Below are 21940 nucleotides of genomic sequence, written 5' to 3' on the forward strand. Positions count from 1 at the left end.
ACCTGGATTGGCCACTGTTGGAAACAGGATGCTGGGCTCGAAGGACCTTTGGTCTTTCCCAGTATGGCAATACTTATGTTAGATTTCCAGGATATCCACCATGAACATGCATGAAATAAATCTGCATACACTCCCTTCATTGTATGCAAATTTCTCACGCACATTCAGTGGGTATCCTGAAAACCTGACTGTTTGGATGTGTCCCAAGGACTGGGTTGAGAACCCCTGATCTAGAAGACAAGTCTCAACATCACTTTTTGTGGCAACACCTAATGGATAGAAAAGGGCCCACATTAGGTGGGTTTCCTGAGGGAGGCACAGTTTGGGAGACAGGGATATAATAAGAGAAAAATCAGCTCACATACTATGAAGGAAGGCTCATGATACTGTAGCTCAACAGAAGCTGCTTTCTAGATTAAACTGGAAGCCCAACAGGTAGATGCTGCCCAAGTCAAAAGACAAACATCTACACAGATCCACTGTGAAAAGCAAAGCTGCATTCTGAGCTATGCTAGTGTTAGAATTTATTCTGTGAATCCTTGCCCTCTATAGAGGCAGAATTATGAAAGGTGTTAAAAGTTCTCTCACCTTATCTTTAAAGTACGAGTACAGGAATGTCTTCCAATCATCAGTAATAACGCTCTTGTAGGCGAACGCATGAAGGTATGCCTTCAGAAATCCCACAAAGACATCTAGTGACAACGAACACAAAGGGGTTGGGTCAGTGCCAGATGGGAGAACTGGGAGAAACCTGGCCAACTGCAAAAGTCCAGTAGGCTTTATAGAAAAAGAGCATCACATGAAAGAGTAAGAAGGAAAAATGATGTAATTGTCTTTACCGGGTCCTCCAAGAAGCTGCTCAAGATAAAAGAGAAGAGCAAAGCCTTTCTCATACGGGACAGAAGAATAGGCCTCATCAGGATCCACATCTTTCAGGCTGGGGATTAAGTTGGTGAGGGGGTTGGTGGCACCAAAGGTTCCCACCTATCCCAGAAAACAAAGTGGACAGGTTACAATCATTGAAAATCAGAGCACAACAGTTTTACCAGACTTTGGCCACAAACAGGACAGAATCTGTACACTTGAAGCTCCAACATCTGGACCAGGCTGGTCATCACCTGAGCCTTGAACACAGTATTAGCAAAAATGAGTACCCCGCCAGTATTAAGGGCAATTGTGCTTTTGCTCCCCCCCCCCCCCCCCCCCCCCATCTTCCAAGTAGGACTCTTATACTCTTGCAATTTCCCTGAACCTGTATCTCCTCCTTTTCAGCTTCAAGTTATTAGTCACATCCCATCAGGATTTTAAAGTCCATTTTAGACACATCACAGAGAAGGGAATTAAGACATCCACAACTCCCTGTATTTTGCAGAGCTTCTGATGATTATGGAGCCCCTTGTTCAATACCTTTAAGGAAGTGCAGGGTTGCACTATATTTGCCATCATGTCCAGTAGGAAAAGCAATTCTAAAAAGCTAAATATATAAGGGGGGGCAGGGGAGGAACCTGCTCTTCCTCAACTGTGAATGGGCACAACTTTTTAATGTCACTGCTCCAGACAGCATCGATCCCTTTCACCCTCCCCCCCACCCAACAGCATTGATCCCAATATCAATACCCCCATCAAGACCTCATCTGATGGGCCCCACAGCAGATGACCCCCTCAACCCGGATTTGGCAGCTTGACCTGTACCAGTAATACTGGTAGGTTACCACTAGGGGGAAAAGGCACCATGTTGAACCCAGAGCTGCAGGGAGCAGGGGCAACTGGGGATTGCCCATACCCCTGGCTAGAGCAGAACTGGAGGGTGAAATCCGATTGGGGATGAAAGAATTGACCTTGCACCTGCCCCTTCAAGCTGGCGCTGTTACATACCTCAGAGCATATGTGGGCAATGTCCTAAAATTTTTCCCCAACACATGTAGTCCTCTTGTAAAATGAGGAATACATGCCTAGATTTTTGGCATGCCTTGAACTATAGATGTGGTATAGATCTCCACATGTGATTAACAGCTTTAAAAAAAAAATATAGATATTTGCATGTGTAGCCAATCTGCATGTGCAAATCTCTCTTTATATATATAACCAACCTCTTCAACACGGCTTACCCCAACAACCCCACGTAAACCTCTTCACCTAGCAACATAGGAAAACTATAATCGTACTGGACAACACGCAATCTTCATCCCTTCCGACCCTCCATTTATACCTCATACGATCACTATACAACCTTGTATCTGTTATCAACAGACTAGGCAAACGCCTCTGACGGTACTATGTAAGCCACATTGAGCCTGCAAATAGGTGGGAAAATGTGGGGTACAAATAAGGGCCACAGTCTGAGCATTTATGCTACACCTTGGAAATTCTGCACCGAGACCAGTGGGAGTACGTCTAGGAATCATGGGGCCCTTTTACTAAGCCTCGTAGCTGCCTACGTGTGCCCAACGCGCACCAAATTGGAGTTACCGCCCGGTTACTGCACGGCCCTTGCAGTAATTTCAATTTTGGTGCGCGTCCGCAAAATATTTTTTAATTTTCTGATGCACGGCAGCTACGCGCGTAGACCATTACCGCCCCGAGACCTTACCACTAGGTCGACGGCTTGCGGTAAGGTCTCAGATCCAATATGGACACGCAGCAATTTTCATTTTGCTGCATGTCCATTTTTGGCAAAAAATTTTTAAAAAGGCATTTTTTTGTAAAAATAATTCTGTGCGTGCCCAAAACATGTATCTACACTACCGCGGCCCATTTTTCAGTGCACCTTAGTAAAAAAGGACCTCCATGTTCTTTACCATCTTACATGCAGCGATGCTGGAGAATACGCTGACCACCTGACAGCACCGTCTCTTAAAAAATGATGTGCCACTGGTTAGTGCCTCTGTGTGAGAGCAGAGCATCAATGTTTCACTACAGGTTCACACGACTGCCTGAGAAAAGTCAGACGAGACAGGATTTTTCTTTGTACTCATATCTTTACAAACTGACCGAATCCTTCAGCTCCTTCCATCCTCCCAGACCCTGGAAATTTCTGAACTGTTCACTGAAGAGGCGGCCACCGATCCGGCGCTCCAGGTAAACTGTGTGTCCTTCATTTAACCTGAAGGAAAAGCAAACAATGTTATTTGTTAGAACAAGTCTTGTGCACGTCACAGAAACTAAAAAAAAGTCATGAAAAATAAACTAAAAGCTGGGACCACTTTGTTAGTACCGTCCAAGGGTCACGACCAAGCCTGTGGAAAGACTGTACTGCGAATGTGATGAACAAACAGGAAACAAACTGCAAAGCACCCGCCAGCCTCTCTTCCAACGTATACAAAAAGATGAGGAAAAGCAAAGCAAAATTAAATATTCAAGATCATAAAGCCATTAGTAAAGGTTTGTCCTAGATCGGATTGGATAGCTGGAAATAAGGATGTGGGGGGGGGGGGGGGGGGGAAGGGTGGGTTGGGAGGACATGTCAAAACAAAAATTACTTGATATCAGTTCTGTGACTATACTGTTATTTGGCTGATTCAATAAAGATACATTTCAAAAAAATAAAAATAAAAAATTGTCCAACCTAAAAGTGTAAGTGTGCTTCAGTTAGCAGTACTCAAAAAAAAAAAAAAAAAAAATGTATTATACTGGCATTTATTCACAACCGGTGTTCAGTGGAGTAGCAGCCAAATGGTTAGAGTACTGGGCTAAGAATGAGGGAGGACCAGTTCAAACCCCACTACTACTTGCGATCTTGGCCCAGACACTTAAAACAAGTAACAGTGAAGTTGCTGAAAAATTTCAATTATGAATGACTTAACAAAAAATTGTTAAAAATTAAAAAAAAAAAATTTGTAAAATCATTTAAACATCAGAGGTTTTTTTTAGAAGTGGGTGGTTCATTCAAACAACAAAGAGTCCAATTCTCCCGCAAAAACACACAAGGAAACAAGTCAAGCGGAAGATATTCAGAAGGACCAGACTGAAGTCACAAATGTTAACAGTCGAAAATGATTATTGTTTCCTGGTTCATTCAAACAGCAGACAAGGCATGGTAAAGCTGGTGATGTTCCATCTACCTTAAGACAGCTGAGATTTATATGGTACCACCCGTTTGACAAATGTCCTCCCAAGGACTCACTAACTACACCCTCTCCAAAAGAGATTACAGGATGTGATACCCGCAAGCGAGCCTTCTCTGGAGTAGCCCCCACACTCTGGAATGCATTGCCCGAGACTACCTCTACTTCAGGAAGCAGGTGAAAGCTTGGCTCTTCAACCAAGCCTTTAATGGAAGAAGTAACTAACTTGTTAGTCTCACTCACACAAGGATTGGCTCGGCCTGCACATACTGCAGCGGGACATGTTTATCCACTCCTACCCTAGCTGAGATGATATTTAACCATCTCTCTGACCTCACGTGCAACTTTCTTCAAATCAATCACCTTACTTTCTAATTCTTCCTACTTTCTTACTCATCTGTTACAACTTTGCCTTACCCTTCACTACCAATTATAATGTTCTAGTACGTATTGTGTTGTCATTGCAAGTAGTATACCATGCCATACTTTGTATTGTTGTTTGAATATTTTTACTGCTCTAATTGCCTATTGCTCATGTTTGATTTATTCTTATTGTACACCGCCTTGAGTGAATTCCTTCAAAAAAGGCAGTAAATAAATCCTAATAAATAAAATGTGTAACTTATCAGAGGATTGCAGAATAGATACAGCGGAAAAAACAGCAAAATGTGAAAGTTTTGGCAAGCGAGTGATTGGTTATGTAATGAGTCAGGAATTATTTCTGTTTTGTGGGAAGCACCCTTTAGGTCATTTAAGTTTAATTCATCTTGAGCACTGCTAGGCGCAGGGAAATGGTGAACTGCGCTAGACACATACCAAAAATGCTCCCAAGTTTTGTTTGTTACAAGGTTTCCTGTCCAGCTGTGAGCAATTTCGTGTGCTATGACCTAAGACAAAGAACACATGAAAGAAAAGCCTGTCAACAGACCCTTAAATCAGGAGGTCAACTAATGCAGCGAAGAATTAAAAAAACAACCCACACAATGAAAAGGATCAACTTGCATTTCTGAATTAAATATCCACAGTACAGCCAATGCTAAAAATCATAGGCACGAGGTAGAGGATGACTGAAACCAGAATTTTCAGTTTCGGCTGAAACTGAATCTGTGGCCGAAATTTGTCACTCTGTTTCAGCTGAAACCAAAGTCGAAACCATTCCCCCCCCCCCCCCAACCACAAACTCTGCCCTCCCTGGGCCTACCTTAGAAGCTCTGGTGGTCTAATGATCCCCAGTCACTCCTGCCCATGCAGGCTCAGCAGATAAAATGGCTGTCGCAACCTCCCACAGCAGCCATTTTGAAAGTAGGCGTGCCTAACTTTTGGCGCACCAATGTGACTTTGCACCAGTATTACAACCTAGGCTCGCCGTTAAGCTGTTACAGAATTGGTACTAAGCCACCTAAAATAAGGAACCAAATCTACAGAATTGCCTCCAAAGTGATCTGTCCTAGCTCAATGGTCGAGTGAAAAACACATCCTACTTGTTGCTCAGAACTGGTCACCCCTGATGACCAGTACTTCTGTTTGACCTACTTGACCTCAAAATGAATGCACTGAGGCCCCGATGCTCAAAAGTAAATGCAGGCATTAAGAGGCCAATAGCGCCGTACTAGCGCCCGCCTGTACAGAATGTTCTGAGGGGTCTAGCAAGGGAAACAACGAGCTTGCCAGGCATTAGCGCACATTCCTCATTTTGTATTCCTCCCCAATGCTCAGAAAAGAGCGCCGGTCAGAGCAGGCATTAAGGGAAACAGGACTTGATATACCACCTTTCTGAGGTTTTTTGCAACTACATTCAAAGCAGTTTAGGTACTTATTTTGTACCAGGGGCAATGGAGGGTTAAGTGACTTGCCCAGAGTCACAAGGAGCTGCAGTGGGAATTGAACTCAGTTCCCCAGGATCAAAGTCCACTGCACTAACCACTAGGCTACTCCTCCACGGTGTTGGAAGAGAGGATTTCTAATGATTCTTTCTGCAAAATCTGCTGGTTTTGATTGCTTTTGGAAACAGATGGAAGCCCTTAAGTGCTGGTCGTAAGAAACAACAGACAAGTGAAAGCACACATTGGTGTGTATTTCCTGCACCTAAATGTAAAGCGTCCATGTGTAAAAAAAAAAAAAAAAAAAAAAATTTATTTTGTTTTAAAGAAAGTATAAAATGCTTATAATTTAGGAGCAGAAAACAGACGCCAATGTGTGCTTCACGTTCGAGTTCTACCAGGCACATGCACGCAGGAGCCGAGCTTACCGCAGGAACTCTTCTGCTTATGCGCCAGCACAATCCTCCCGCCGAACTCCCTAACGCTTAACGCTATGAGCACGCCTACATTTGCATCTCATTAGCATTTTTTTCTTCTGCGCTGTTCTGGCAGTATTTTTACGGCGCTATTCGAAACTGCGCCCGAGTTTTGAGCATCGGGGCCTAAGTCACAAATACATAGATACTTGTAAAGCTTGAATCCGCTAGTTTATTCTATATAAAACCCTTCTAGTTTGGTTACCACTGGGACATGATGCTCCAAGCCGTTTCTTTCGAAGACCTTTGGTTTTGATAAGTTCATTCTCATGTCACTTAATCTAGTTTCCCCTTTGCTTTAAAAAACAAAAATTGAGACAAAGGGATACCAAAGAAAAACCCGGAAAGGGGGCTTTTAGAATACAAATATAAGGGCCGCCCAGCATTCGTTCTCCCTGCCAGCAAGCTGTTCACAGGCCTCTAGAAGGAGAAAGACCAGTGGCATACCGAGGGCAGGGCGGGGCACTGGGAGCAGCCGCGCAGCTCTCGGCTCCACTGGTTCCCTGTTCCCTCTGCCCCGGAACAGGTTACTTCCTGTTCCGGGGCAGAAGGAGCAGGGAACCAGCGGAGCCGACAGCCACGCGGCTGCTCCCTGCATATAAGAACGCACCTGGGGGGGGGGGGGGGGCTTTGGTGATATGTTGGAGGGGGTGTCATGCTGCACCTGGTGTGGGGGGGGAGTGCAGAGTGGCGATCCGCCCTGGGTGGCAGCCGACCAAGGATTGCCACTGAGAACGACAAAGTAGATGACCGTGTGGATGACCTTGTAGGAAGCAAAGAGGTCTGGATGTCAGGGCAGTCAGTTCTTGACAGACAAACGATTATTATCCTTAAGCCTTTGTAAAAATGTTATTTTTGTTCAGAGTTTTGTTTTAAAGTAACTTCAAGCAAAAACTATTCATAAATCACTTAAGTACTTTAACCTGGAGGAACAAAAAAAATATATATATAAAAATAAATGTACTTACATTCGATAGTGACCTGTCACCTGCCTATAATAAAAACACACAAGAAAATCTCAATAAACATTAGGAAAAACACTGGGTCTAAATTCAGAAATAAAACCATGATCTACCAGATTCTTGCTTTGAAAAAAGGGTACGAGATGGTAACAGGAACAATTACAAAAGAATTTAAACAATTTAGAGTTGCAGCCAAAGCCAACAGCTGTCTAAAGTGCCTGGAAAATAGTCTGTCGTATTAGCACAGCAAGCTGGAAGTGTTCCGAGCGGCTGCAAAAAATCTAAATTTCAGGCAGCGCAAAATAGATTCCCACTACCCCCATTCTGTCTACTAGATAATCACATTAAGGACGCTTCTGAGAAGTTAAGAACTGCATGAGAATGCCCAATTAGGATTACAAGTGTGAAACTAGCTTGTAATGCCAATAAAGAGCCGTTTATAATCAGTGCTAGATTAGACAAACATGTGTAAGCCAACGACCCTGAAAACACTTTCATGCCTATTAAAGAAAGCATTCCTGAAGGCAAAGTTGATTTTATACATACGCTTTAGTAAAAGGGTCCCCATACTTAACATTTTGTGAACTGCGGCAAGTTTTTGCATGTGCCACCAGGGCCGTGCCAACACGGTAAGCGCCGCAGGGGGGGGCGCCGCGCCGTAGTTTTTTTGTTTTAAACCTTACTCCTCCGCTCCATCCCCGATTCCCCGGCGCTTTAAATTTACCTCGCTCCGCCTCAGACGTCTGTGCATCAGCGAAAGCGCTGCCTGTCTGATGTCTCTCCACCAGCCTTCCCTTCGCTCGTTCGTTCCCTCTGTGTCCTGCCTTCTTCTGACGTCATTTCCTTGAGGGCGGGACACAGAGGAAACGAACGAGCAAAGGGAAGGATGGTGGAGAGACGTCAGACAGGCAGCGCTGTCACTGACACTGCGCAGACGTCGGAGGCGGAGCGAGGTAAATTTAAAGCGCCGGGGAAGGTCCGGGGGGGGGGGCGCTGCGTGCGCCAGCCAACTGATAGTCTGCAGGGGGTCGCCAGAGATCCTAGGCACGGCCCTGCTTGCCACATGCTTAACTTTCACAGTGAAGGTGCGTCATGTATAAAGCCTGTGTGGTAAATGCAAGGAGTCATTGCTCAACATCTGCTCTGCAGTAAATACACCGGTACACAGTGCAGGCACACCTGCATCCCCTACCAATGCATGTCATTTGGTTGTCCTAACTGTCAAAGACAAAGATGTGGCAACAGTTACCCCAGGGGCGTAGCCAGACACCCAATTTTGGGTGGGCCTGGGCCCAAGAACTCTGCCTTGTCCCACAAGTGATTTGGTCTCTTCCTCTGTCGCCTGCATGCCATATGATCTCTCAAACATCCCCCCATCCTCTGCATACACCTTTTACATAGGATTTTCACCAGCGGCGAGCAGCAGCTAATACACACTGCTCATGTTGACCCCACATCCTTCCCTCTGATGCAACTTCCTGTTTCTGCATAGGCAGAAATACATCAGAGGGAAGTCTATGGGGCCGCTGCAGGTGAAGATCTGCTATTTACAAGGTATGCAGGAGAGACAATTGGGAGTTTGACTGGTGGGGCTTGGGGATCCCTGCCAGCCACATCATAGGTGTGCTGCTACTGGGTGGGCCTGAGCCCAAAGTGGGTGGGCTCAGGCCCACCCTTGGCCACGCCACTGAGTTACCCAACCCAGGACTCACCCGCAGGGTCCCTGATAGTCTAGTGAGAGGGGCGGGGCAGGACAAGACTGGGCCCCTCCATTCCTGCCCAGCTCCAGGTGTCAAAATGGACCTGATGACCTCGAGTGGCAGTCTTGTGGTACTACCGCTATTAGTCATCCTGCCATATAAAAGAAGCAATTACTTCTCATATGTAAAATGGCCCCTAGTGGAAGTACCATGAGACTGCTACTAAGGGGTCAAGAGAGTCATTTTGACACTCAGAGCTAGTCAGGGCAGGAATAGAGGGTACCCCTCCCATCTCACTAGACTATAAAAGGAACCCCTAGGTGAGTCCTGGGGGAGAAGGAAGATATTGCTATGGCTTCATCTTTTGGACAATTGTGGCAGCAGCTGCACTACCAGCAGCATGGCTGCATTTACCCCCCACTCTCAACTCAGCTGTCCAGGATCTCATCTCTCCGCCCCCACCCCCTTCTTCTTCCACTGTGACCCCAAGTTAATGCAGAGTGAGTACTGCACAGACTCCAAGCACAGGCCCATGATGAATAACTGCCATGTTCCATCCCTCCCCACACGACAGAAGTAGGCCTCAGAGGAGGACAGGACACAGCAGTGCTTCATTGCAGGCCTTTGTTTACAGGATCTGTGCAGTGCTTATTATGAATTACTAGATCAGAGCGGAAGCAGGTAGAAGGTTAGTAACTATTTACAAAGGCTCGATATACTGCCAAATCACACTTGTAACATAGCTAAGCACAGTCATCCCCTTAAACTCTGCTGCTTTCAGGCCGCCGAGAGACTGAGCCGAACCTAGGGCAGGACCGCCGCTGCCAGGCCCCACCCAGACCGCCGCGTAGCCAGACTTAAAAAATTGGGAGGGCTGGAGCTCAAAAAAGTGTGTGTGTGTGTGTGAGTGGGGGGGGGGGAGGGGGGGGGGCACATTTTTGGAAGTGCCCTCTCTGCCTTATTCTTTGATTGGTTATACTACAGTCATAGGGTCAGCTGTTTCCTCAACTTCCGTGGGCGTTTTTCCTGCCGCAATGCCCACGCTAGAAGAGTTAGCTGATCAGATCTGCATGCAATTCCTAATTTTTGCCAATTAAAAAAAAGTGTCAATTATGGATTATTGTTACAGTCTAATCAAAAAATTTTGTTTGGATGCAGATCTGGGATCCGCACCCAACTTTGGGTGATCTATATAGATACTGGGGGGTATCACCCTCTGGTAGACCCTCACTGCCTTGATTGCTGCAACAAGAGGCTGCCAGTGGCTGATCGCATTCATTTCTTCCTAAAAAGCCAAGATTTTCTGGAGTGCATACGTACCAATAAAGTAGGAGTCACAAAGGTAAGGCAGGGGTTCTCCATGCCGCCATAAGGGAAAGAGGGGGGTAAGACCAACAGGTCATACTGCCCCCAGACGTATGGCCCAACTAGATCTTCAGCCGTCTGCAGCATGGATTCAGTCTGGAAAAGAGAGAAAGTTATTTAAAGAAAATAGCTTTAGGCCAGTGTTTCTCAAGCCGGTCCTCCTCTCCCCCCCACCTCCCCAGCTAGTCTTCAGGATATGCCCAATATGCATATTGGGCGGCCCTGAGTATAGGTGGATATACTTTGGTCGGTCTGACGTTAACCAGCTAGCACTAAATATCAATTTGTCCTGTTAAAAGTCGGACCGGCCAAACTTAAACCAGATACTCAATCCCAGTCACTGGAAACGGGCAGGCGTTGAATATCCAAGTTCAGTGCGGACCGTGGGAGATCTCCTACGGTCTGAAAATCAGGCGGACTATAACCACGCAAGTTGCTACACGACCAGAATTTCTGACCAAAGTGGGGCGTAGTATTCAGACACTATCCATATATAGGGCCATTTACTAAGGTGCATTAGTGTTTTTAGCGCGCACGCTAACCATGTAGGTGCCTACAGGGATATTGTAGGCATGTACATGGTTAACGCACATTAAAAACGTTAACACGCCTATAATGCTTCTTAATAAAAACAGGGCCCATAGTGTTCTTTCGAATTCCTTACAAGTGAAACATTCATGATGTATTGGATTTCTCGTGGCGAGGGGGGGGGGAATCCGATTCTCAGAGTTGGACTTGTTTAATTGGGGTGATATTCTTTGTTGTTGCTGAACATTTTTCTATAAAGGGTCCCTGCCCTGGCTGAAAAACTTTCACTGTCATTGAGAGCTGTTGCCGCCGATTACTGATCACTGAAGTAAAATGGAGTATGACCTTGTGAAAATTATATAGTGAAATAATCTTAAAATATTTCATTAGACCTGATTATTTTAACAGTCAGACCCAAATTCATATTAACACCCCCTGAACCTGTTTTTTTTTCTGTTTCCTTTTTTTCATTCCCATTGGAGCTCAACATCAGCTCCAACGTACAGACGAAATGGTGGAGATGAGCTTTTTTTTTTTTTTTTTATCTGCGTTGTAAAAAGGAGACCCCTCCTGCCTCATAATCCAGGAGGCTCACTCACACACCGAGCTTGCTCCCAAAACTGAAAATAATGGGGGTTTTTTTTTTTAACCTAAATTTAGAAAGCCCTCATTACCCAATCTGTACCATCTCCCTCATATATACCGTATTTTTCGGACTATAAGACGCACTTTTTTCCTCCCAAATTTGGGAGGAAAATGTTGGTGCATCTTATAGTCCGAATGTAGCCCTCCCCTCCCTGTTACAGGCATCTCCCTCCGTTACAGGCTCCCTCCGTTGAAATTTTAAAACTCCTCACCTCGTCGGTGTGACGCGCGGTAGCAGCAGCGCTTCAGTGTGCACGTCGCTCTTCACTCAGCCTTCTCTCTCTCAGCTCTCTGGTCCCGCCCTGTAACGGAGGGTGTGAGGGAGCCTGTAACGGAGGAAGGGAGTGCGTGCCTGTAACGGAGGGAGGGTGCCTATTTTTCGGACTATAAGATGCACTTTTATTTTTCTCCAAATTTGGGAGGAAAACCTAGGTGCGTCTTATGGTCCGGTGCGTCTTTATAGTCCGAAAAATACAGTACTTAATTCACGAGAAAGCCGTCTTAAATATTTGCATCAAACAACAACTCTGCTTGAAATTTAGAACCGCGAATTGGAAAAATGTTTTGTTTTTTAATTGATTGTTTCATTGTATTGGACTTTTGTTTTACTTGTAATCCACCAAGAATTTTAGAGTTAAAAAGCCTCTATTCTGCACAATTGCTTAAATTACTGTGAATATGCTGAAAACCCAACTGGTTTGTGGGGTGGGGGGGGGGGGATTCACAAGGACAGAATAAGGAAGCAGTGGTCTATAGCACCGCAGCTGAACCATGGGGCCAGCTCGGTGTCTGTACAGTGTACAAATACATATATTTGGATTATATAAAATTATATGCATATATTTATACATACAATTGGTTTCATGGCTCAGAAGGAACAGTGCATAACACGAGACTGATTAAGCTAAAACAGAATGAGAGATTCTCCACATAATAGATGTAGCCCTTTTCTGTTTTGAAGACTATGATCGGTTAAATGTTTTGTTACATGATTTAATAAAAAACAAAAACAAACAAAAAAAAAAAAGTTACCCCAGTGATCAACAAGGGCCTCCAAACTAACCTCTTCAAATTCATAGGCAGCTTCATTCACCAGTTCCTTCTCAGACCACACTGTGGTCCTTGGGCCAATCTTCCTGCAAAAGAGCAAATCCGGGTGAGTAAATCATTGCCCTTTCCTAGTAGTGCCTAGCATTCCATTTGCTTTCTTGGTCACAGAAGGTTTCAATGTATCATCATCAACAGAGGAGTGGAGGAGTGGCCTAGTGGTTAGAGCACCAGTCTTGCAATCCAGAGGGGGCCAGTTCAAATCGCGCTGCTGCTCCTTGTGATCTTGGGCAACTCGTTTAACCCTCCATTGCCTCAGGTACAAACTTAGATTGTGAGCCCTCCTGGGACAGAGAAATATCCAGTGTACCTGAATCTACTGTAAAAGGTGTGAGCAAAATCCAAATAAATTATTTGAGACTAGTAAAAAAGCCCCGTTTCTGATGCAAATGAAACGGGGGCTAGCAAGGTTTTCTTCTGTGTGCATGTGGGAGTGTGTGTGTCCCTGCCCTCTCTCCCCTCCCCCCTCCGAGTCCTTCACTGTTACAGAGAGAGCGATGTGCTTTGCTGTGTTTTTTCCTTCACTGTTTGTATTACAGAGAGAGCGAGGGCGGGGCAGACACTCATGGGGAAACTGGATCTCTCTCCCCCTTCACACTTCCGGCTGGAGGCTTCATAGAACCTTGGTGGTGCCTTTTATATAGAGAGATTCTGTTGCTACTATCTGAGATTTTACATGGAATGATGCTACTATTTGAGATTCTACATGGAATGTTGCTATAGTGGAGGAGTGGCCTAGTGGTTAGAGCACTGGTCTTGCAATCCAGAGGTGGCCGGTTCAAATCCCACTGCTGCTCCTTCTGATCTTGGGCAAGTCACTTAACCCTCCATTGCCTCAGGTACAAGCTTAGATTGTGAGCCCTCCTGGGACAGAGAAATATCCAGAGTACCTGAATGTAACTCACCTTGAGCTACTACTGAAAAAGGTGTGAGCAAATTCTAAATAAATAGTTTGTATTCTGTCTGACTGGCTCCAGAACTAAAAAATCAACTATTTCTGAATTCACCCAAATGCAAAATCTCTTCACTTCTCCAATTCCTGCACAGTTTCTCCTGATGGTCTTGGCAGCCATTTTGATGGCAGAGACTGTAAGAGCAAGAGCGACTGGGGATTGTTCCTGCCCCAGTTAAGCCACTAGACCACCAGGGCTTCAGGTAGGCCCGAGGAGGAGGCGGTGGAGGGCAAGCTGGTTTAAGACACAAATTTCAGCCACAGATCCTCCTCCTTGTATCCAACGATCTCTCTAAAGACACTGCATTTGGTTATTTAGGACCTAACCCATGGAATTCACTCCCCCCTCATTATTGTATTGAGGCTATTAAAAAAAAAAAAAAAAAATCTAAGAATTTCTCAAAACAAAAGAAAGGCAACGTGTCTGGTTGCATTTTAAAAACTGGCTGCAAGATGCCTACAGATGTTAAAAAAACAATAAGCAGCTGTTCCAAGCTACCCTCAAGGAAGATTTCTAAGCTTATAATTAAGGCCCAACAAAAATGTCTTAGAGGAAAGGATGTCATAATACTATGAAGCGGAACCAAGCCAGATCTCCAAAAGTTCTTTCTACCTCAAGGCTGCATCTTGAGTTGTGTACTTTTTAGTATTTGGCCAATTCACAAATGCTAGCACATCACGTATTAGAGAGACAGCAAAGGCCTGTAACTAATGGCAATGAGGAGGGAGGAATGCAAAGTGTTTAGAAATCTAGACCACCGCCAGTACACAGCTCTTTTCTGGACAGGGTGCTGCTCTGCTGTCCCTCAGATGCATACACTGCTGAAAAATGACCTCAAGCGACTTGCCCAAGGTCACAAGGAGCTGCAGTGGTATTTGAACTGGGCTTCCCTGTTTCTCAGCCTGTTGCTCTAACCATTAGGCTACTCTGTCCATTTCACAGATAAAATATTAACAGTCAAAATTATTGTACCACACAAAAGTATTAGCTCACCTGCCTTCTAGTGCACCAACCACCAAAGCAAGCAAGTAACTGGGGATTGGAACCTATCAAAAAACAGGAAGAAAGAAATTAATCCAATTATTACATGGAATGGCTGAAAGCTTTAGGTGCCGAGAAGGGTCTGATGGGAGCAATTACTGAATTTGGATTTTTCTTTTGTCCATGGGAAGGGCGATTCCAGATTTCCCGCTTGGCTTGCGGGGACTTAGCACCCATAGAGAGAAAATTGCACCGTCAAACAGGTGCAATGGAGAGGCTTTTCCCCGCATGTGCAAAGTATATGAAGACAAAAAAAAAGCAAGCACGGATGGGGGGAGGGGATATAAAAAAATAAAATGTGTACCTATGCCCCTCCCCAGTCTGCCTCTTCCTCACCCCTGGAAACGCCAATATAACGTCAATTTTTTAAAAAAGGTTCCAGAGGTGAACTGGGAAATTATAGACCAGCAAGTCTAACGTCGGTGCTGGGCAAAATGGTAGAGACTATTACAAAGAACAAAATATTCAAAAGCATGGATTAATGAGACAAAGCCAACGTGGATTTAGTGAAGTGAAATCTTGCCTCACCAATCTACTACATTTCTTTTAAGGGGTGAATAAAATGTGGATAAAGGTGAGCCGGTTGATATGGTGTATCTGGATTTTGAAAAGGCTTTTGACAAAATACCTCATGAAAGATTCCAGAGGAAATTGGAGTGTCATGGGATAGGAGGTAGTGTTCTATTGTGGATTAAAAACTGGTTAGAAGACAGAAAGACAGTAGGGTTAAATGGTAAGTATTTTCAATTGAGAAGGACTATGGGGTTCCCCAGGGGTCTGTGCCAGGACCGCTGGTTTTTTTTTTTTTTGTGAGAAGTCTTTATTGAACTTTCAATCTTTACAACAGAGTGTTTTAAACAAACAATCTTCGCTTTTTTACATGAAAACCGTGAACATCTTATATACCCAGTGTTACGTGCACTTCAACCCCATTGTATCAGCCCTGTACCATCGTAGACTTCAACAGCTTTATAACATTTTATCCATTATTTCCCCCCCCCCTCCATCCCCCCCAGGGACCGCTGCTTTTTAACGTATCTATAAATGATCTAGAGATGGGAGTAATTCAATTTGCCAACGACAAAAAATTATTCAAAGTTGTTAAATTGCAAGAGGATTGTGAAAAATTACAAGAGGACCTTACGAGACTGGGAATCCAAATGGCAGATGACATTTAATGTGAGCAAGTGCAAAGTGATGCATGTGGGAAAGCTATGTGATGCAAGGTTCCTCACTAGGAGTCACCGACCAGGAAAGGTATCTAGGTGTCATTGCTGATGACACACTGAAACCCTCTGCTCAGTGTACAGCGGCAGCTACAAAAGCAAGTAGAATGTTTAAGTATTATTAGGAAAGGGATGGAAAACAATGAGGACGTTATAATGCCTTTGTATCACTGTGTGCAATTCCAGTCACCGCATCTCAAAAAAGGTATAGTGAAATTAGAAAAAGGTAGAGAAAGGTGACAAAAATGATAAAGGGGATGGGACAACTTCCCTATGAGGAAAGGCTAAAGCAGCTAGGACTCTTCAGCTTGGAGAAAAGACAGTCGAGGGGAGATATGATAGAGGTCTATAAAATAACGAGTGGAGTAGAATGGGTAGATGTGAATCGCTTGTTTACTCTTTTCCAAAAATACTAGACTAGGGGGCATGCAATGAGGTTACAAAGTAGTAAATTTAAAACAAAATCTGAGAGAATATTTCTTCACTCAACGTGTAATTAACACTCTGGAATTCATTGCGAGAGACTGTGGTAAAAGCAGTTAGCTAAGCAGGGTTTAAAAAGGGGTTGGCTAACTTCATAAAAGTCCATAAGCCATTATTAAGATGGACTTGGGAAAATCCACTGCCTATTTCTAGGATAAAGCAGCATAAAATGTTCTGTACTGTTCTAGGATCTTGCCAGGTACTTGTGACCTGGATTAGCCACTGTTGGAAACAGGATGCTGGGCTTGATGGACCCTCGGTCTGTCCCAGTATGGTAACGCTTATGTTCTTATATTAGGAAAAAGCACATTATGATTTCTGAACCTACTTGAGTGTGGAAAATGTTCTATCGTTCAAGTCACTTATAAAATTATCCTTTATGGACCATATTGCAATTTTATTTGGCTCATAGATTCTGAATGCTTAGGACAGAGCAGTATATCCACGCGTTGGCCTATCGTTCTGAGCTCTTACACTTTGCCTAAACCTGCAGATCTTCCTGTTGCTGTCCTCTGGGTCAGGAAGTTCTCCATCATGAATAGCACTCATTAGAGCTACAAGTTCTTTGGGAACAGAGACCTAATCAGGAAGGGAAAAAAAAAAAAAAAAAAAAAAGAGACAATATATTACGCTGTATTTCTCAATGATATATGCACCTTTCATTTCACTTCTGAGGTCCTGTCCCATACCACACCACTTCCAAAGCGTAGCTAAAATTATTAACTACTGTGCAAGAAAGCAAACAGAGTTACAAGCAGGAGGGAGGGAGGGAGGGAGGAGGAATGAACAATAAAAATGCCTAAGGGTTTCCTTGTACAAACCGCACCAGCGATTCCCACGCAGCAAATGAGAGGAAGCCCACAGGAATTGAAAGGGCTTCCACTCATTTGCCGCACTGAGAATCTCAGTAACATAGTAGATGATGGCAGATAAAGACCTGTATGGTCCATCCAGTCTGCCCAACAAGATAAACTCTAAAAGGTTTAGAAGCAAGAAGTCGTGTCAGAACAACCCTGCTGTGGCAGCCCATCCTCCTCCCCCCCACCCTCCGAAAGAAAAAATAAAACTAAAAAGGACGGACGTACAATACATCTAATCAAAAAGCTGAGGCACTGTGGGGCACTGCTCAGCTGTAAAATTAGTTTTTCCCTCTGAAAGTCTCAATTCATTGTTTAAGGTCACCCACCTGTGCATAGTAGGTTTGTTTTACTGAAGGTGTGTCCTGGCAAGGAACAATAGTTCTGCAGTGGGTAGCCTACGAAGATAGAATATAAGGTCAAAAACCGATCTCTTGTATGCAAACTTCAGCAAAGCATTAGGGTCAAAGTTTATTCAGTATTCAGGCTTTACTCTCCTTATAACAATGGGGACAAGAATGGAGAATTATTTCTCCTCTAGATGCACAAAGATTGAACAGAACAGGATCAAATTTGGTGTGTGTGTGGGGGGGGGGGGGGGGGGGGGGGGGGGGGGGAGGAGAAGCCTGGGAAAAAGGCATGTCAAATTTGGAAATGGTGGTATGAAAGGAGCAGATCACACAGGAAAAAAGTCCTTTGAAAAATACTTTAGTCATGCAAGGTCTATAAAAAGCCCAACACTTGCCGTGTGTTGGGGGGTTTTCTTTTTTTTTTTAATAGACCTCACATGGAATAAAGTATTTCTCAAAGGACCTTTTCCTGTGTGATCTGCTCCTTTCATACCGCTGTTTCGGAGTGCCTGCCCTGCTGTTTCCTTAAAATTTGGAAATGGTCCAGATCAGATTGGGGGTGTCGGTGGTACAATTGCTGGGGAGGAGGGGGATCAAACTACGAAAAACAATTCAGAACTACCAACTAGGGGGTTGACCAGAACCATTTTTATGCCAGCAGCTCAGTGGGCAGCAGCAACTGGGGATTGCTCCTGTTCCCATGCCCCCCTCCCCCAGATATCAGGAATAGCCCTGGCAAGTGCTGGGGGAACAATCTACCCAAAGGGCAACCGTCTAACCCCCTTTTAAACTCTGCGAAGGCGGTTAGCTTGGCAGAGTTTAAAAGGGGGTTAGACGGTTTCCTAAAGGACAAGTCCATAAACCGCTACTAAATGGACTTGGGAAAAATCCACAATTCATGTATAGAATGTTTGTACGTTTGGGAAGCTTGCCAGGTGCGCTTGGCCTGGATTGGCCGCTGTCGTGGACAGGATGCTGGGCTCCATGGACCTTTGGTCTTTTCCCAGTATGGCATTACTTATCTACTTATGTCTAATGCACGGGATCATTTAAACAGCTGCCCTGAAGCACTGGGGTGCATGAACAGCCCAATGCTCCTGGGGAGGGTAACAGTACCGGCTTAATGCTGGTGTTAGCTTAGCGGTTAGAGCAGCAGGCTGAGAACTAGGTTCAAGTTTCAATACCGCTCCTTGCGACACTGACCAAGTCACTTAACCTTCCGTTGCTTTAGGTACAGATTTGGACTGTAAACCCTCCAGAGTCAGGGAATACCCTACTATACCTGAACATAACTAGCCTTTATAACAACTGGAAAGGCATGAATTACATCAGAATAAGAACTTTTCCTAGGAATATAAGACAGTTCCATGGTGAGGATAAGTTGCATCATACTTTTTCCTGCAGGAGTCCACTAACCCATGGTGCTGAATTACTGCAGCAAGTTAAGCTGTGGTAAAATGCAACAGTTTAACGCAGCTTTAGTAACTAACCTTCTAAACTGGAACCAATCAGAAATAAAAATAAAGACATCAATTGCAAGTTGACTAGAAGTCCCCGTAATCATTAGGAGTTGCATTCTTTGTGTGTTAACACTCTGCAACTGGTAAAATTTATTTTATTTTTGTTACATTTGTACCCTGCGCTTTCCCACTCATGGCAGGCTCAATGCGGCTTACATGGGGCAATGGAGGGTTAAGTGACTTGCCCAGAGTCACAGGGAGCTGCCTGTGCCTGAAGTGGGAATCAAACTCAGTTCCTCAGTTCCCCAAGACCAAAGTCCACCACCCTAACCACTAGGCCACAGTTTATTAGTGGCCAAAGACCACGGCACTTTTACCTCTGGTGCTTGGCAGGGCCAAAGCTACAAAGAGAATATTTGACATGTTTTAGCTCATAATCAAGCATCAGGGACTCTTTCAGAATAGCTTACTTGAAGCAAAAACATACCTGGCATTGGCTGAAGAGATAGGGGTGTTTCTTCCCAGCGGTGAGCTCTGGAGCGAGCCACTGAAGTGCTGAAGCTTGTGGGGATGTCTCATACGAAATTTCCACGATAATGTCTTCTCCTCTGTTAATTTTATGAGCAAAAAAGGCATCACAAACAGAACTAGAATAAATTCAAATCCAGCCAGCCAAAGATTTCCTTATTGAACAGATTGGGCAAGACCCTGAAACTAACAGGAACTGGCAGGGCCGGTCCTAGGGTCTCTGGCGCCCCCCAGCAGACTATGAGTTGGCGCCCCCCAATCTCCTTTCTCTCTTCTCCCACCCTGCCCCTGTCCAGCGATTCTCCTTCGCCCCAACCCCCGCCGCCCATGGTACTTTAAATCTTTAATTTACCTCCGTTCCAGCAGCCACGTCATTTGAAAGCCCTGCCCTGTCTCTAGCCTTCCTTCCCTCGTGAGTTCGTTCCCTCAGAGTCCCGCCCTCCAGGAAATGATGTCAGAAGGCAGGACTGCGGAATGAACTAATGAAGGGAGGGAAGGCTAGAGACAGGGCAGGGCTTTCAAATGACGCGGCTGCTGGAACTGAGGTAATTAAAGATTTAAAGCACCAAGGGCGGTGCGGTATGGCGGCGCCCTTGAAGGCAGGCGCCCCCCCCTGCAGGGCTTACCCCGCTTACCGGGTTTGACCAGCCCTGGGAACTGGAGGGAGAAAACCGAGAAAGCCATGGTGCTTTATTTTACCAGAACACAGTAAGGACAAGGGCTGGCCTGGTGAGAAAAGGTCCTGTGTTCTACTCGTAGAACCAGGTCAGGATGATGCACAGGTAGCACTCACTGCCTTGAGAGGGAGGGAGGGGCGGACACGGAAACCGTGTTCAGAGACCCTGAAAGGAGGTGGACAGAAGGAGTTAGTTATAGTAACTGCTCCAGGGCGACACCTAGTGGAAGGAGCCCTGACACACGGCCCCCTGGACCACAGCCATTACTGCCATGCCTAGGCCTATTGTAGGGGAGTGGAAAAAAGAGCGTGTAGAAGTTTAAAAACTAAACAAACAAAAAAAAAAAAACCAACCACCACCCACACACCAGGTAATTACAAATGAGGGCTCATGGCACCAGAGAACGCAACCCTGGAAACCCAAAAGCAAGAGGAAACTGCTGGATCAAAAAAAAAAACAGAAGCAGCTCACATTCCACATTTCTTTCATTTAAATCTTTCTGCCCATTTTTGAGGTTTCTCAGCCTCCTAAAATACAGCATAAATAAATTCTAGAGAGAATTACAGAATTCAGAAAGCAGGGCTCTGGGATAGAAGCCTACAGAAAGGGTTTCATTTTTACCCCTCTGTACAGAATACTTGGCCTGCATGCATACGGCAGTCAGTCATTTCATCTACAGCTCTGAAAATTATTAATTTTAACTTCTCATACGTCAAGACATTTCTGTACTTAAATGGTATGTGTTTTGTGTTGGAAACACCAAGGCACTCTTTAGAATTCTATTTCTTAAAACACAAAAATTCATTCCGTCATTATCAAAATGGACAGGGACTACTTTTGAATCTGGCTCACAACAAACGTTTCCTTGGACGTTTAAAAGAAAATCTTTCCCACCCAACTGATTACAGCCTACAAGCTAATGTATCAAATACCATTAGCCATGTCATACAGACATGCTTCCAAGTTCAAAAACCCAACACTATGTACATAAATTCAGATGTCTGATGAATTTTTGATTTCCAAAGTTACTGCAAATTAGGGGGGAAAGAAAAAAAAAATGTTCTGGCTTTTTTGTCCTAACAAGGTAGAACATGTTCACTCTGATTTTGGAGAGGTTTTTTTTTGGAAACAGAACTGCTTCAGTCTGAAGTGTAACTGGCGACAACTTAAGAAAAAAAAAAAAAAAATCTGCCGATGATGGCAAGAAAAGCCACAGCACGCGAGTCTCTGCTCAGCAATGTAGTTTTGTGGAAAAACAAAAACTTCCCTTCCCTTCCCCCCCCCGTACCTCAAACTGATTGGGGTTGAAATATTACACTGGACATGGGGGTGGGAGGAGGGGTGTCCATAAAGACACTTAAGTCAGCGTTTTGCAAACAAAGTTAGGCATTTATGAAAAGTGCTCAGGGTATTTAGAAATAGCCTACCTGGGCATACTTAACCCGGAGTAAGTGTATGCTTAACATTCAAATGTTAAGAGTGGAGTGGAGTTCAGGAGCAGCCTAACCATTCCGACAGCGGCCTCAGAACCAGGGTGTTTTGTTTTGTTTTTTTTGTTACAGGAGCAATATGGTTAAGAGTGCATACATACAAAAATCGGAAGGTTTTTTTTTTTCCCTTTGCTTTCAGATAACATATAGGAATGACATTTCCCCGTGTCGATTTCAAATGAACGCCAACATATAAAAAGCTTCCACC

The 21940-nt window shown here is 44.6% G+C and overlaps 1 protein-coding gene across 1 annotated transcript in view; it reads right to left on the bottom strand.

Annotated features, from left to right (window-relative positions):
• The window catches only part of LTA4H (leukotriene A4 hydrolase), a 51778-nt gene that overhangs the window by 15267 nt on the left and 14571 nt on the right, over positions 1-21940 (bottom strand). Inside the window, exons 3-13 of the mRNA XM_030214797.1 lie at positions 19525-19645; positions 17557-17625; positions 16845-16949; positions 14614-14666; positions 12624-12696; positions 10343-10483; positions 7329-7352; positions 4881-4951; positions 2992-3103; positions 840-984; positions 589-692 (exon numbers count right to left, since the gene is read on the bottom strand). Of these exons, the coding sequence (XP_030070657.1) occupies positions 589-692; positions 840-984; positions 2992-3103; positions 4881-4951; positions 7329-7352; positions 10343-10483; positions 12624-12696; positions 14614-14666; positions 16845-16949; positions 17557-17625; positions 19525-19645 (1018 nt within the window). The remainder of the gene's footprint in view (positions 1-588; positions 693-839; positions 985-2991; positions 3104-4880; positions 4952-7328; positions 7353-10342; positions 10484-12623; positions 12697-14613; positions 14667-16844; positions 16950-17556; positions 17626-19524; positions 19646-21940) is intronic.

Source organism: Microcaecilia unicolor, chromosome 9 (assembly GCF_901765095.1).
Source record: "Microcaecilia unicolor chromosome 9, aMicUni1.1, whole genome shotgun sequence".
NCBI classification, from domain to species: domain Eukaryota; kingdom Metazoa; phylum Chordata; class Amphibia; order Gymnophiona; family Siphonopidae; genus Microcaecilia; species Microcaecilia unicolor.